We start from the raw sequence: 12,113 nt of genomic DNA, 5'->3' as shown, positions 1-12,113 counted from the left end.
AGGGAATAATGGGAAGAATATTTGACATGATACATTTGTGGAAAAGAATTATGAGGAGAATTTTGGGGAGCAAACTTCCTTTAACTTTAAGCGAGTCGTTTTGGCTGTGAGGCAAACAGTGTGTTCCTGATGAGGAAGGCAGAGGCATAAGAGTTGGCAGACAAGCATCCTAACAGCTTCTTAATGGAAGTATTTAAACCTTGTTGTTTCTGCAAAAGACAGGCACTGTGCTCTAATCTGTTTGAAAGCCAATAATGGATGGGAATTTACCTCTTCGGATTATCTGTCTCCAAAATATGAGGCAATGTGGTGAGATGAAGAGGATATGGGTCTGGGAGACGAGTAGTTTCTTTATCAATTTTGTGATTGCCAGCTTTCCAGCCCCTCATTTCCCTTTCTTCAGCCTTCCCTTTCCTCTCGGCTCCATTTATAATTGTAAGCTGTCTGGGGCAGGGACTGTCTGCCTTTCAGCGTCTGCACTTTACAGCACTTAGCACAAACAGGCTTCAGTATCCCTGGGGACCTTTAATGATTATTATTACCATATTTCTGCTGTTCCCCAAACACTTCCTTACTGCTTGATGGGGGAGAAAGTGGCTCTGACAAAAAGGTTGAGCCTGGCAGAATAATGCTGAGCTGCATCTAGAGGTTGTGAAGCTCAGGTAATTTCTAATTCTCTTTATAATTCACTGTGAGGTAGGAAGAGGAGTTCCTTGCTTCTTCCCTCACTGCTGAAAAATTGTGATATCTGCTATGTAAATAAACATCCCCCTCTATTGTGTGTTTGATATCCACCAACTCAGAGAGAGTGCACAGGAATCTATTTGCCTTGTATATTTTCAACAGTTTAATTGCTCTTATCAGTCCAGCCTCCTCCTCACATGCACAAATGTTGTGCAGGGGAGAACCAAAAATGGAAAATTCAACACCCCCCCTCCAAAGGTTACATTTCACAGGATTTGGACCCAGGTGGCGCTGTGGGTTAAACCACTGAGCCTAGGGCTTGCTGATCAGAAGGTCGGCAGTTCGAATCCCTGTGACGGGGTGAGCTCCCGTTGCTCGGTCCCAGCTCCTGCCAACCTAGCAGTTCAAAAGCACATCAAAATGCAAGTAGATAAATAGGAACCGCTACAGCGGGAAGGTAAACGGCGTTTCCGTGCACTGCTCTGGTTCGCCAGAAGCGGCTTGGTCATGCTGGCCACATGACCTGGAAGCTATACGCCGGCTCCCTCGGCCAATAATGTGAGATGAGCACGCAACCCCAGAGTCAGTCACAACTGGACCTAATGGTCAGGGGTCCCTTTACCTTTACCTAGGGTCACATTTGTAACTAGAGTAAGAAATTAAAGGGAACATGAAAACAAAATGTGAGGCCTCCTGCAGTGTCCATCAAGTTAGTTTGTGGATTTCAGGCTTCCTTGTTCCACAGGTTCTGGAAATCTACTCTCACTTTTTGCCTCAGACCCTTCTAGGCTGGCCATGTGTCCTACATTACAGAGGACAGCCCTCTGTTTGAAGGAGTAGGTAGATTGGCATCTAGAGGCAGTGTGGGGTAGTGATTAGAGAGTTAGACCTGGGAGAGCAGGGTTCAAATTGCCACTCAGCCGTGAAGCTCACTAGATGACCTTGGGCCAGGGGCAAACGAAGGCGTTGTGACACCTGGGGCAGGGCATCGCTACGTAGGGTGCATGTGTGGCGTTGCTACGTACTGATGATGCCGGGATCCTCTGCTCGCAGCTGCAGCCACAAACGGAGGATCCTCCACATGCTGCTGCAGCATCGCAATGGCTGCTCGCGCCACCGCGCCCAGGACGAGGCGGCAGGGCAAGCACCTGTAGGTTGCCGCCTTGTCATCCTCCTGGATGTGGAACCCGGGGCGCACCGCCCCCTGTTGCGACACCACTGTCTTGGGCCAGTCACTGCCTCTCAGCCTAACCTAATTCACAGGGACTGAGGGCTCATCCATACTTCTGCTTGTCCTGTGCCTACAAGGAGCATGTCTGAGAGGTTTCCCCTTTCTCCACTCATTTCCCAGGGAAACTTTAGCTCTAAATTGGAGCAAACATCAATCCATGGAAAACCTGAATTGCTGTTTGCTCCAATTGAGCGCTAAAGAGCAGTTTTCCTTAGGGGAAAGCAGCAAGACAAGAGGAAGTGTGGATAGGCCCTAAATGACGATGGGGAGAGCCATGTATGTTATCTTGGAGGATATAAATGCAATAAAATAAATTATTAGTAGTTCTCTAGCTGATTTGCAGTATCTGGGCAAAGCTTTATGTCTGCCAACAGTTTAACAATGGCAAGGAAAATTGCAAAGAAAACCAACATCATGTGCCTTGAACCAATTACTGTAGGTCTCTATCATCCTTGGTGTTCTCTCACCTGTAAAATACGAGTAGTTATTGGCTGCCTATGACCAGGTTTTCCTGCAGCTTTGCAAGCTGGTTTTAGAGTTATTAGAGAAGTCAGTTACCGGTTTGCTCTTCTATATTCAGGTTTATAGGGAATGCTTTGGATAACTGACTTCACCCACTGAGCCTCCACTTTGCATTTGGCTCTAGCTAGTGGTCCTATGCGTCCTAGCAAAAAGGCAAAATCAGGGTTAAAAAAGCAAAAAAGTGGACACATTTGTAGGTGGGAGTGGGGAGGAAGAAAAATAGTAATATTAGGCACTGCCATTTTTGGTCTCCAGTGCACTCTGCCACTAGCCTGCCACCAGTGTCACCACCAGGCCCACACACCTCTTTCCTGGCTCGGGCTGGCAGCAGCCGTGGCATGCAGAGTGGAGGGAAACAGGGACTGCTTGACCCCCATGATTGTGGGTAAAACACTGGGTGACCGGCCCATGCCTCGTCTGTCCACCGTCCCCCTGCGGGCCTCCAGAGTTTCCTTCCGTTTAGCTGGTGTGCCCAAGGGAGCTTGGGCTGTTGATGGGGCCGTGCCCAGCACCGAGGGGCCTGATGTGCCTTGCCCACATGTTGACCAGAGCTTGCACCCACCCGGGAACAGGATGCAAGAGACCCGGCAACGACGCAATGCTCCCACTTGCCGAGACGACACCGGGCTCTCACCACCCACGCAAGCCTGGGAGCTACCTGGGCGGACACCGATGGAGGGTGCAGGGCACGCACCAATGACAGGCCGCACTGTTCCATTGAAATCTATATTATAATTGCAAAAGTAGACGGCCATTTACGGTATTTGAGCCAGGACTTGAGAAGCATTGTACTAAATTCTCATTACGTTTTGTAAAAAGCATTCCCCCCTTAATATAATAATAATAATTATTAAGCAACCAAGCGCTGCAGTTCTTCAAAGTCTGACCAGATCTCCCCAAATCAAAGTTTCCAGAAGGGTAGATGAAACGCAGCAGGGCTTGGATGGAAAGCTGGCTGTTCTGAGTCATCATATACAGTACACAGCAGCTATCAGCGTAATTTAGTTACAGGGCAACCTGCATTGTAAGAAAACACTCCCGGGCCATGGTGGGCTCTCCTGGCAGGAGGCTAGACAAAGAGAGAACTGGAGGGACTCAGTTGAAAGGAGGTGAGTGGCTTCTTGGAGAACCTAGGAGAGTCTTGACGGCTGCTAGATTGTGATTGTGTGTGTGTGTGTATGTTTGCATGTTCTGCACACCCCTCTCTTGTTTCCTTTCTCTCCCCTCCTGGAGCCTGACAAAAAGCCGAAAGACTGCATGACATCACATGTCAGAGTTTCCTCGTGGAGAGAAAAACACAACTCCTCCTGCAGCTCATTTCAAAAGGCACTGGGAGGCTTGGTCTGTCCACGTAAAGCAGAGAGAGGGAGAGGGAGGGAGAGGGAGAGAGGCAGAGTGCAGTTCAGTAAGCAGACTGCACAGATCTCCCAACTTTTCCAGCAGCGAAGAGGAAGAGAAGGAATAAAACTTCTTGGGTTATTCCGAGCCAGCAATGCTACGGTGATCAGAAGTGCCTGGGCATTGGAGGAAAGAAGCAAAAGACCCGGAGAGGGAGAGGAGGAGAGAGACATCGCTGTTGTGGATTAGAGGGAGTGGTGCTGTGAATTAGCAAAGAATTAGCATCCAGAGCAGTTCAGCATTACAGCAAGAGAAAACCGATGCTCCGTCTGGAAGAATCCCAGTATGGAAGAAGAACCGGCAACTCTGCATTGGCAACTATCTCCCTGAACTGCTGCTTCTCCTCTGACTCAGGTAACAATGGGGGGCTTCTGATCTGTAGACCCTCAGGCACATGTGAAACTGAGGTGGTGGGCCCAACATCCCACCTGGACCTGTAGGGCCACTCCTTCTAAATGATCATGGCTACCATGGGTGGTCATGATGGCTACAATATCCAAGCCACCGCCGCCATTGCAGCTGTCACCACATTCCTCATCATCTTCACCATCTTTGGCAACATTCTGGTGATCATTGCTGTGCTGACCAGCAGGTCCCTGAAAGCCCCACAGAACCTTTTCCTGGTGTCCCTTGCGGCCGCAGACATCCTGGTGGCCACCCTCATCATCCCCTTCTCTCTTGCCAATGAGTTGATGGGCTACTGGTATTTCAGCAGGACATGGTGTAAAGCCTACCTGGCCTTGGATGTTCTATTCTGCACAGCCTCCATCGTGCATCTCTGTGCCATCAGTCTGGACCGGTACTGGTCGGTTAGCAGAGCCATTGAGTACAACTCCAAGAGGACGCCAAGGAGGATCAAGTGCACCATCCTTGTGGTGTGGCTGATTGCGGCAGTCATCTCCTTGCCTCCGCTGGTCCTCAACGAAAACCCAAACAATGCCAAAGAGGATGCGAGGAGGTGTGAGCTGAATGAGGAGCCCTGGTACATCCTCTCCTCCAGCACCTGCTCTTTCTTTGCTCCCTGTGTCATTATGATCTTGGTGTATCTTAGGATCTACTTCATAGCCAAGCGTCGAAACAAGCAGAGGACCCAAGCTAAGAAGCCCAAGACAAAGGCAGAAGAAGGGGTACCCCAAATCAGCGCTGTTCCATCTGTCGAAACCTCTCCCAAGCAGGACCAATCCAAGCCTCAGGGAGAAGGGGAGCCAAATGGACATCAGGTACCCACTCAGGAAAGTGACCAACCAGAGACCCATTGCCTCTCTACTGAGAAGTTTTCTCTCGTAAGCCAGGAGGAGAAAGACCCAGAGCCAGCAACTGCCACCAGCCCTTCTCAGTCCCTGTCTGAGAAGAAGCCATCTTCAGAGTGCTTTCCCCCTAGCAGCATCAAGCGGGGCAACGGACCCCCCCAGAGCTCCCCTCAGGGCATGGACACCTTAGCCACTGTGAGAGGGGAGGTCCTACTGGTGAGGAGGGTGAAGACCCTCAGTGCCAACCCTTGGAGGAGGAAGACACACCTCAACCGGGAGAAGAGGTTCACCTTTGTCTTGGCTGTGGTGATCGGGGTCTTTGTCATCTGTTGGTTCCCTTTCTTCTTCCTCTACAGCCTCCGGGCCATCTGTCCCCCAGAGCACTGTCCAATCCCAGAAAGCACCTTCAAGTTTTTCTTCTGGATTGGCTACTGCAACAGCTCCTTGAACCCTGTCATATATACCATCTTCAATCAGGACTTTCGCAAGGCTTTCAGGAAGATTCTCTGCAGGCAGTGGACTCAGACTGCCTGGTAAGAGAGGCTGGGTGAGGGCAAGCCAGCAAGCAATTCAGAGTGCATGGGGACCCTTGTGGAAACGGAACTCATCGTGCTATTTAAACTAAACAAAGAAAAATATAGGCTATTTATTTGTTGGCTTTTGTGTTTGCAGGAAGGGGAGTGAGGGTGAGTGCTGGATAGAAACTGGCTTTTCAGGCAGTCGATTTTAGTTCAGCTATCTCTGTCTGTGTGTGAAGCAGACCCACACCCAATGTTCCGCCAGCATTTTTTTTCACCAAAAGATTATGTGCCAATGCCAAATATCTTCTAATTAGTTGGGTCAAAGGAACCTTTCCCCCTCTAAATCCTGTGGCTGAATGAGAGTGTGCTTGAGGGTTGCCAGCTTTGCAAACTCTCCCTGTTGCTGTGCCTTTAACAGCAGCTTGATCTGCAGGGATTAGCAGGTGATAATGTTTTTGTCTCCATGCTGCAAAAAGCTTCCTGTGTGATTCCTGCAGACTAAGATGCTGTCAAGGCAAAGGAGCAACCTTGGCAAATTTTCTCGCCTCCTACTCCTGACCACTTGGCAGCCTCCTGTGCCATCCAGGTAAGCCACAAAAAAGTAATCAGTTAAACAGCCTAAAACTAATCCATTTATGTTGAACATGCTTCAGAAGAAATCTACAAAGTGTCTATTTCTCTGCTCAGGAATCTAGGACTGAAAATTCTCTTTCAGGGGCATGTTGGCAGCTATGAAGGAGTGATAGTTGGGTTGCCAACTGGCCAGAATAAAATGGATGGGACTGCTCCTGTGCCTTTGACAGAAAATTTGTAGGGTATACAGCTGTTGGCATGGAAATAGTATTGCTTGCTAGCGTCTGCCTGTTGAAATGCTGCTCTTAAAGGCACAGCGGCAGGCAGGGCTGGAAGCAAAAGTTGGTGGTTGAAATGGTCTGATATTTTTTTAAAAGGGTGATTTGAGCCAAATGTTGATGTTTGTTGTATTTTATTGCAGCCAGCTATTGGAAAATTTCCTGGATGGTGCTTTTTGACATGGTAGGGTTGTTAACTTTTAAAAATCAGGTCTGCTCCTGTACCTTTAAAGGCAGAATGATTAGGAGAATTTTAGTAAGGCAAGCTTTTGTAGCTCTTTCAGTTCCACATCAAGAAAAACTTCAGCTGTTACATTTATGCAAGTCAAGCCTGTTGAAAGCACAAAAACAGCCCTGTTTAAAAATAGCAGCAGCAAAGTAGCAACCTGGTTTGTTTTTATTGTGTTTCCCATTCCTTTGCTTCTGGAGTCCTCACAGAGAACATCAAATATTTCTCCATTGGAGGGGGTTGGACTAGATGATCCTCGGGGGTCTCTTCCAACTCTATGATTCTAAATTCTTCCCATGGAACATGCGCATGGAAGGATAGGCACTGGCTTCTAAATCAGGAAAGCAAAGTCCTCTAAGACACCAGATGCTTTTTGCTACTATTTAGGGTTGGCAATTGACTAAGAAGAAAACTCCAGCTTGGTCTGCTGTTTTGACCTTCAAGAGCAGCTTGATCTGTAGAAATCAACAGACGAAGTCCCCTTGAGCTATAGGCTGCCTAATGCACACAGTTTAAAGGGCACAGCTGAAAATTTGGCAGCTAGGTTACTATGCTCTGAGGAAGGGTTCAGGTGTGCAAAATTGGCCTGAGCTGTGTTAATGTGGAAGGAGGAAAAGCATTCACATGTGGAGGTGGGCAGAAGAGGCGGGTTCCCACTGCAGCACAAAGTCCAGTTTTGTTGCTATGGGTTTGTAGTAGTCCTGTTGAAATTAATTGACATGTCTAACTTAGGCCCATTAATTTCAGTGGGTCTACACTGAGTAAAAGTTAGTTGAATGCAGACTTACATTCCCAAGGACTGCAGCCTTGGACTGACTACTCCCACCCAGTTAGAGAAATCATAGTTGAGTTTTAGTTGATCACTTAACGAAAGCTGCTATATGTATGAGAAAAGAACAAAGTGCTTTTTTAAAAAAGAAAAGAATATATTTTCTTTGAGTTTGGAGCAGGTTTTTGGAAAACTTGTGGTCCTTCAGAGTTTGTTGGCTCTCCATTATCCAGGCTCCTGGGAACTGGAGGCAAACAAATCAGGTATGGCCACAGGTTCATCAACTTTGGTTAGTGGATGCCTGTGTGGGTCACAGCAGACCCCATCCTAAAGAAGGCCTTCTCCCTCTTCTCCCACACAGCATCTTAATGTAAGAGAAGCCTGGCTGCGCTGGATCAGGCAGGCCAAGAGCCTATCTAGCCCAGGATTCCATTTTTACCCTGGCTGGCCAGGTACCTGTGGGAAGCCTGCAAGCAGAAGGAGAGTGCGAGAGCCCTCTCCACACGTGTGATTCTCAGCTTTAAGTTTTATTCAGAAGCATCTTACCTCTGATAATGAAGGCAGGATATAGCCTTATTCTCCATGAATTTATCTAATCCTCTTTTAAAGCTGCCCACTATGCCCTGGGTCTAGTTCCTGGGTACTTGATACCAGTTAAAGAGCATATATATGTTTGTTTTTTTGTCCTACCAAGCATCACTTCACGCTTGCCTACTTCGAAATGCATTTGCCATTTTACTTTTTATGTTTTACCTGTGCTGAGCAATTAGCTATCAGCAAACTTTGCTACCTCACTGATCACTCTTAATTCTTGATTGTTTATGAACAACTTAAGAAGCACAAGCCCCGCTTCCCGTCCTTTGGGCTGGCCTTTCTATATCACTCCATAGGGACAACTGTCCCTTTACTCCTGCTCTGCTTCCTGTTTTGTTCTGATCCAGAAGTGGTCCCTTTCTTCCTTTTCTACTACCGTATTGCTAAGCATGCTAAGGAATCTTTGGTGACAGACTTCACAAATATCTTTAGCAAAAGTACACAGTGTTGATGGCTCAAGCACTGTACCTCTGACTCTAAGCTTATTGACACTCTCAAAGAACTCTGAAAGGTGAGTGAGACTGTTGCAGAAATTGTGCTGGTTTTCCTTCCTTCAGTTTTCCTTACTCTTCTATATGCTTGCCAGTTCTATCTCTAGTAATGCTCTCCACCAGTTTTCCTGAAACAGATGTTAATTACCCAGATTCCCCCTGGAATCGATCCCTTTGAAAATTAGTGTTACATTCTGAGATGGTGATTGACATCTGCAGTATTTTTAAGTACTTGCATTTAAATAATGTTTAAAAATGTTAAATCTGCTGATCAATTACATGGGGGACTCTTTTTAATCAATCAAAATATAGTAATTAATCAGTCTGATTAATTTATTAGATGCCACAGTCTGTCTTTAAAAAGTGCCAAAATCACTTGGGGAACAAAATGATTATTGCAAAGAGACGTGTGTGTCTGTGTATAATATACACATTTGAAAAAATGAGGATGAAATTTCATTCTCTTTTCCCTCTTCTACTCTGGAGGACAGAATGCCTCTCCTCAGGGTTGACCCAATACATTTTGCTGCCTGAGGCAAAGGAGAAGATGGTGTCCTCCCCCCCACTTCCACACGCAGAAGCCAAACAGGACTGGTTGGTAGTTGAATCTTACTTGAATACTGTATTGGCAAGACTATAGCCGGTAGTGTGGCTCAGAGGCAGAGGCAGAGTCCATCTGCAAGGTCCAGTCCAGTCCAAAGGCCAGGAGTATCTCAGTTCACGTAGTCAGATGATCCGAGGGTCAAGAAAGCTGAGGTTCCGAAGTCGCAAGAAGCAGCGAGGTCTGGCCAGGAACAACAAATGTTGTTTCCAGCAACTGCCTGAGGCTGGAAACCCTGCTTAAGAAAGCTGGAGCCTGCTGGTTCTCCTCAGGAGCAAGAAGTGGAATCACTTCGCCTTCTGTTCCTTCAGGCTGCTGCTCAGCGGGTGAAGCCGACCCCTGGCCCATGACAATCAAGCATGATTGAAAGCATAAGCACACTTTCCAGGGAATATATTCCACTCCAGGCTGGCCCTACCATTAGGCGGAGCGAAGCAGCCACTTGGGGCAGCAGGATTTGGGGTGTCATGAAAAGGCAGCAAATGGTTAGCTAATTAATTTCTTATAATTGTAACTATATTTCAGGGAGAGGAAGAAGGGCTTGTAGCATTTTCTACCTCATGCGCCAACATTCCAGTGGGGTGGGGTCAATTTTCTGCTGTTCCTCAGGCAGCAAAGTGGCTAGGGTGGCCTGGCCTGAACCCATTGAACCTAATGAAACTTACTTCTGAGTAATACTTGTACTGGAAGATTTATTTCATCAGCTGACAGCCCTAATTTCTAGCTTTGAGTTAACCCTGAACAGGTGGTGGTTGCTGTTTTTCCACAAGGAGTGTCATATCTCATTCCTACTAGCTATCAACCTTTGAATTAGAAACTCTTCCCCTGGAGACTAGCACTTTCCTCTTTCGCCAGCAAGTTCCATGAGGGGAAGAAGTTCAACAGGTGCCCCTTTCCCAAACTGTACTAACACAGAATAGCCCTGCAAAGTAGGGGGGGAGCCCTTCCCCCCCCTTAACAGCGTTGTCAACTTTCTCATGGTTTTGCTCCTGTGCCTATAAGGGCAACTTGATGTGGAAAGGGGAAGCAGACCAAAGCTTTTCCTCAGTTGGAGAGAGTGGAGGAGAACGCTTTGCCAGCTTAATTTTTGTCCTGAGGCACAGGACAAAAGGCCAGTAAAAACATAAAAGCCCCCCTGATGCAAATGTAGGTTTGCCACCTTTTTGGCAAGGCTCCTTTGCCTTTAACAGATATGTAGCAAACAGAATTTCCCCCATCACAGCAGGTCAGCCAAAAAGTTTCTCCTTCGGAGTCACAATGCCAATATTTTGCAATCGGAATTCTAGAGATTAGTACTTTTGACCATTTTCATTAATCTAAACCAGGCATCCCCAAACTTCGGCCCTCCAGATGTTTTGGACTACAATTCCCATCTTCCCCGACCACTGGTCCTACCGGTATTAGCGAGGGATCATGGGAGTTGTAGGCCAAAACATCTGGAGGGCCGAAGTTTGGGGATGCCTGATCTAAACTAGCCTTCCACAACCTAGTGAGTTTCTGGGGTTTTTTGGACAGCACAGCTGATGGCAGTTGCAGTTCAAGACTTCTGGGGTGGGGCAGGGGCACCAGGTTGGGGAACACTGAGCATGTGAAAGCATAGAAGAAAACTGGAAACCTGCTGATGAAGCCTAGTTTCTCTCTCATGGTTTTTCTTTCTTTCTACGGGTCATTAAAGAAAAAATTGAGGAAACCAATTTCCTGAAATACGTCTCTTACATCTGAATATATAAATTTGCTAACCGTTTCTTTCCAAAATATTTGCCTCATTTGTATCGACATGATTATGTTCCTAGTGATCTTTTTCTGAGTCCTAAAATCAAGATTTGTACTATGGATCTGTCCCAAATCTCCTCTCTCTCCACCCCCAAAATAAATGCAACACCATTATTATTTTCAAAATGCATTTTACATCTTTGATATGCATCTCAGAATAATTCTCTGAATTCTGTGTGGGAGGCAAATATGAAACGGATAAAGTGATTTCTATATCCTAAACTGGGACTTTTGAGATTCTGCCCATATGATAAACTGGCTTACTGAGGCTTCCTCAGTCAGAAGGTGGACAGTGGCAGACCAGCTAGTGATAAATAAAATAGCTAGCTGGAATTTTTTTACAATCAAGGCCCAGCAGAGTTGACTAATGTTAGAAGTAGGTCCTGAGACGCTCAAAATAAATTCTGAACGAAGTTTGTGAAGCAGCAAAACATTTATTGATTATAAAACGTTCTTGCAGGAGCAGGTGTCCAATAGGCACACTCCACAATTGGCAAAACACAAGCTTATATCCTGAAGCACAGGTTCCCTACCTTGTTTCCCCATTGGCTGGGTATGGGCAAAGTTCAAAGTCTATCACAACCGCTTAATTAGACTACTAAAATCCCCGCCCTTGTTGACATCTCCCATTACTCTGAATTCGATGGCCATCACCTGTTTATCTTTCTCCTTATTTGGTCCATGTCTCTATATGTTTTTACGCATTGACTCAAACGATAAAGCCACATCCTGACTACTAACGAGTTCTATATCGGCCAAAGAGTACAAATAAACCATAATCCAGCTGCATGCTGTCCTATCTATGAGCACCCTGATCACAAACCGTTCTAAAGTACAGTGGTACCTCGGTTTTCGAATGTAATCCATTCTGGAAGACTGTTTAAGTTCCAAAACCAAAAACTCAAAGCGGAAGCCTCAAAATGGAAAACTCAATATGGAAGAAAACAGAGGTACCCCTGTATAAGTAGCTCTGTGCTCTATGCGGTCATCTAAAAGTTGCAACATCTGTGAAAAAGCAACATTCTTATTTCTCAAAGCCACACACCCCTCCACTGTTGGAGGCAGTATGCTTTGCTGACTATCAGTTGATGGGAATCACAAGTGAAGGGAGTGCTGTTCTGTTATTGTAGCTCCTGCTTGCAGGCTCCTCACAGGCATCTGGTTAGGGTTGCCACCTTTGTTCTGGCAAAATATAGGGT

The 12,113-nt window shown here is 46.5% G+C and overlaps 1 protein-coding gene across 2 annotated transcripts in view; it reads left to right on the top strand.

Annotated features, from left to right (window-relative positions):
• Positions 1-3,513: 3,513 nt before the first annotated feature.
• ADRA2B (adrenoceptor alpha 2B) overlaps positions 3,514-12,113 on the top strand; it is a 58,407-nt gene continuing 49,807 nt past the window's right edge. For both annotated transcript variants that reach the window (XM_088671433.1, XM_088671432.1), the window contains exon 1: positions 3,514-6,192. In XM_088671433.1, coding sequence (XP_088527559.1) covers positions 4,291-5,622 — 1,332 coding nt within the window. In that variant the 5' untranslated portion in view covers positions 3,514-4,290 and the 3' untranslated portion in view covers positions 5,623-6,192. The remainder of the gene's footprint in view (positions 6,193-12,113) is intronic.

Source organism: Zootoca vivipara, chromosome 6 (assembly GCF_965207765.1).
Source record: "Zootoca vivipara chromosome 6, rZooViv2.hap1.1, whole genome shotgun sequence".
Lineage (NCBI taxonomy): Eukaryota > Metazoa > Chordata > Lepidosauria > Squamata > Lacertidae > Zootoca > Zootoca vivipara.
Note: the sequence above shows the minus strand (reverse complement) of the source record. Positions and strands in the feature narration are given on the sequence as shown.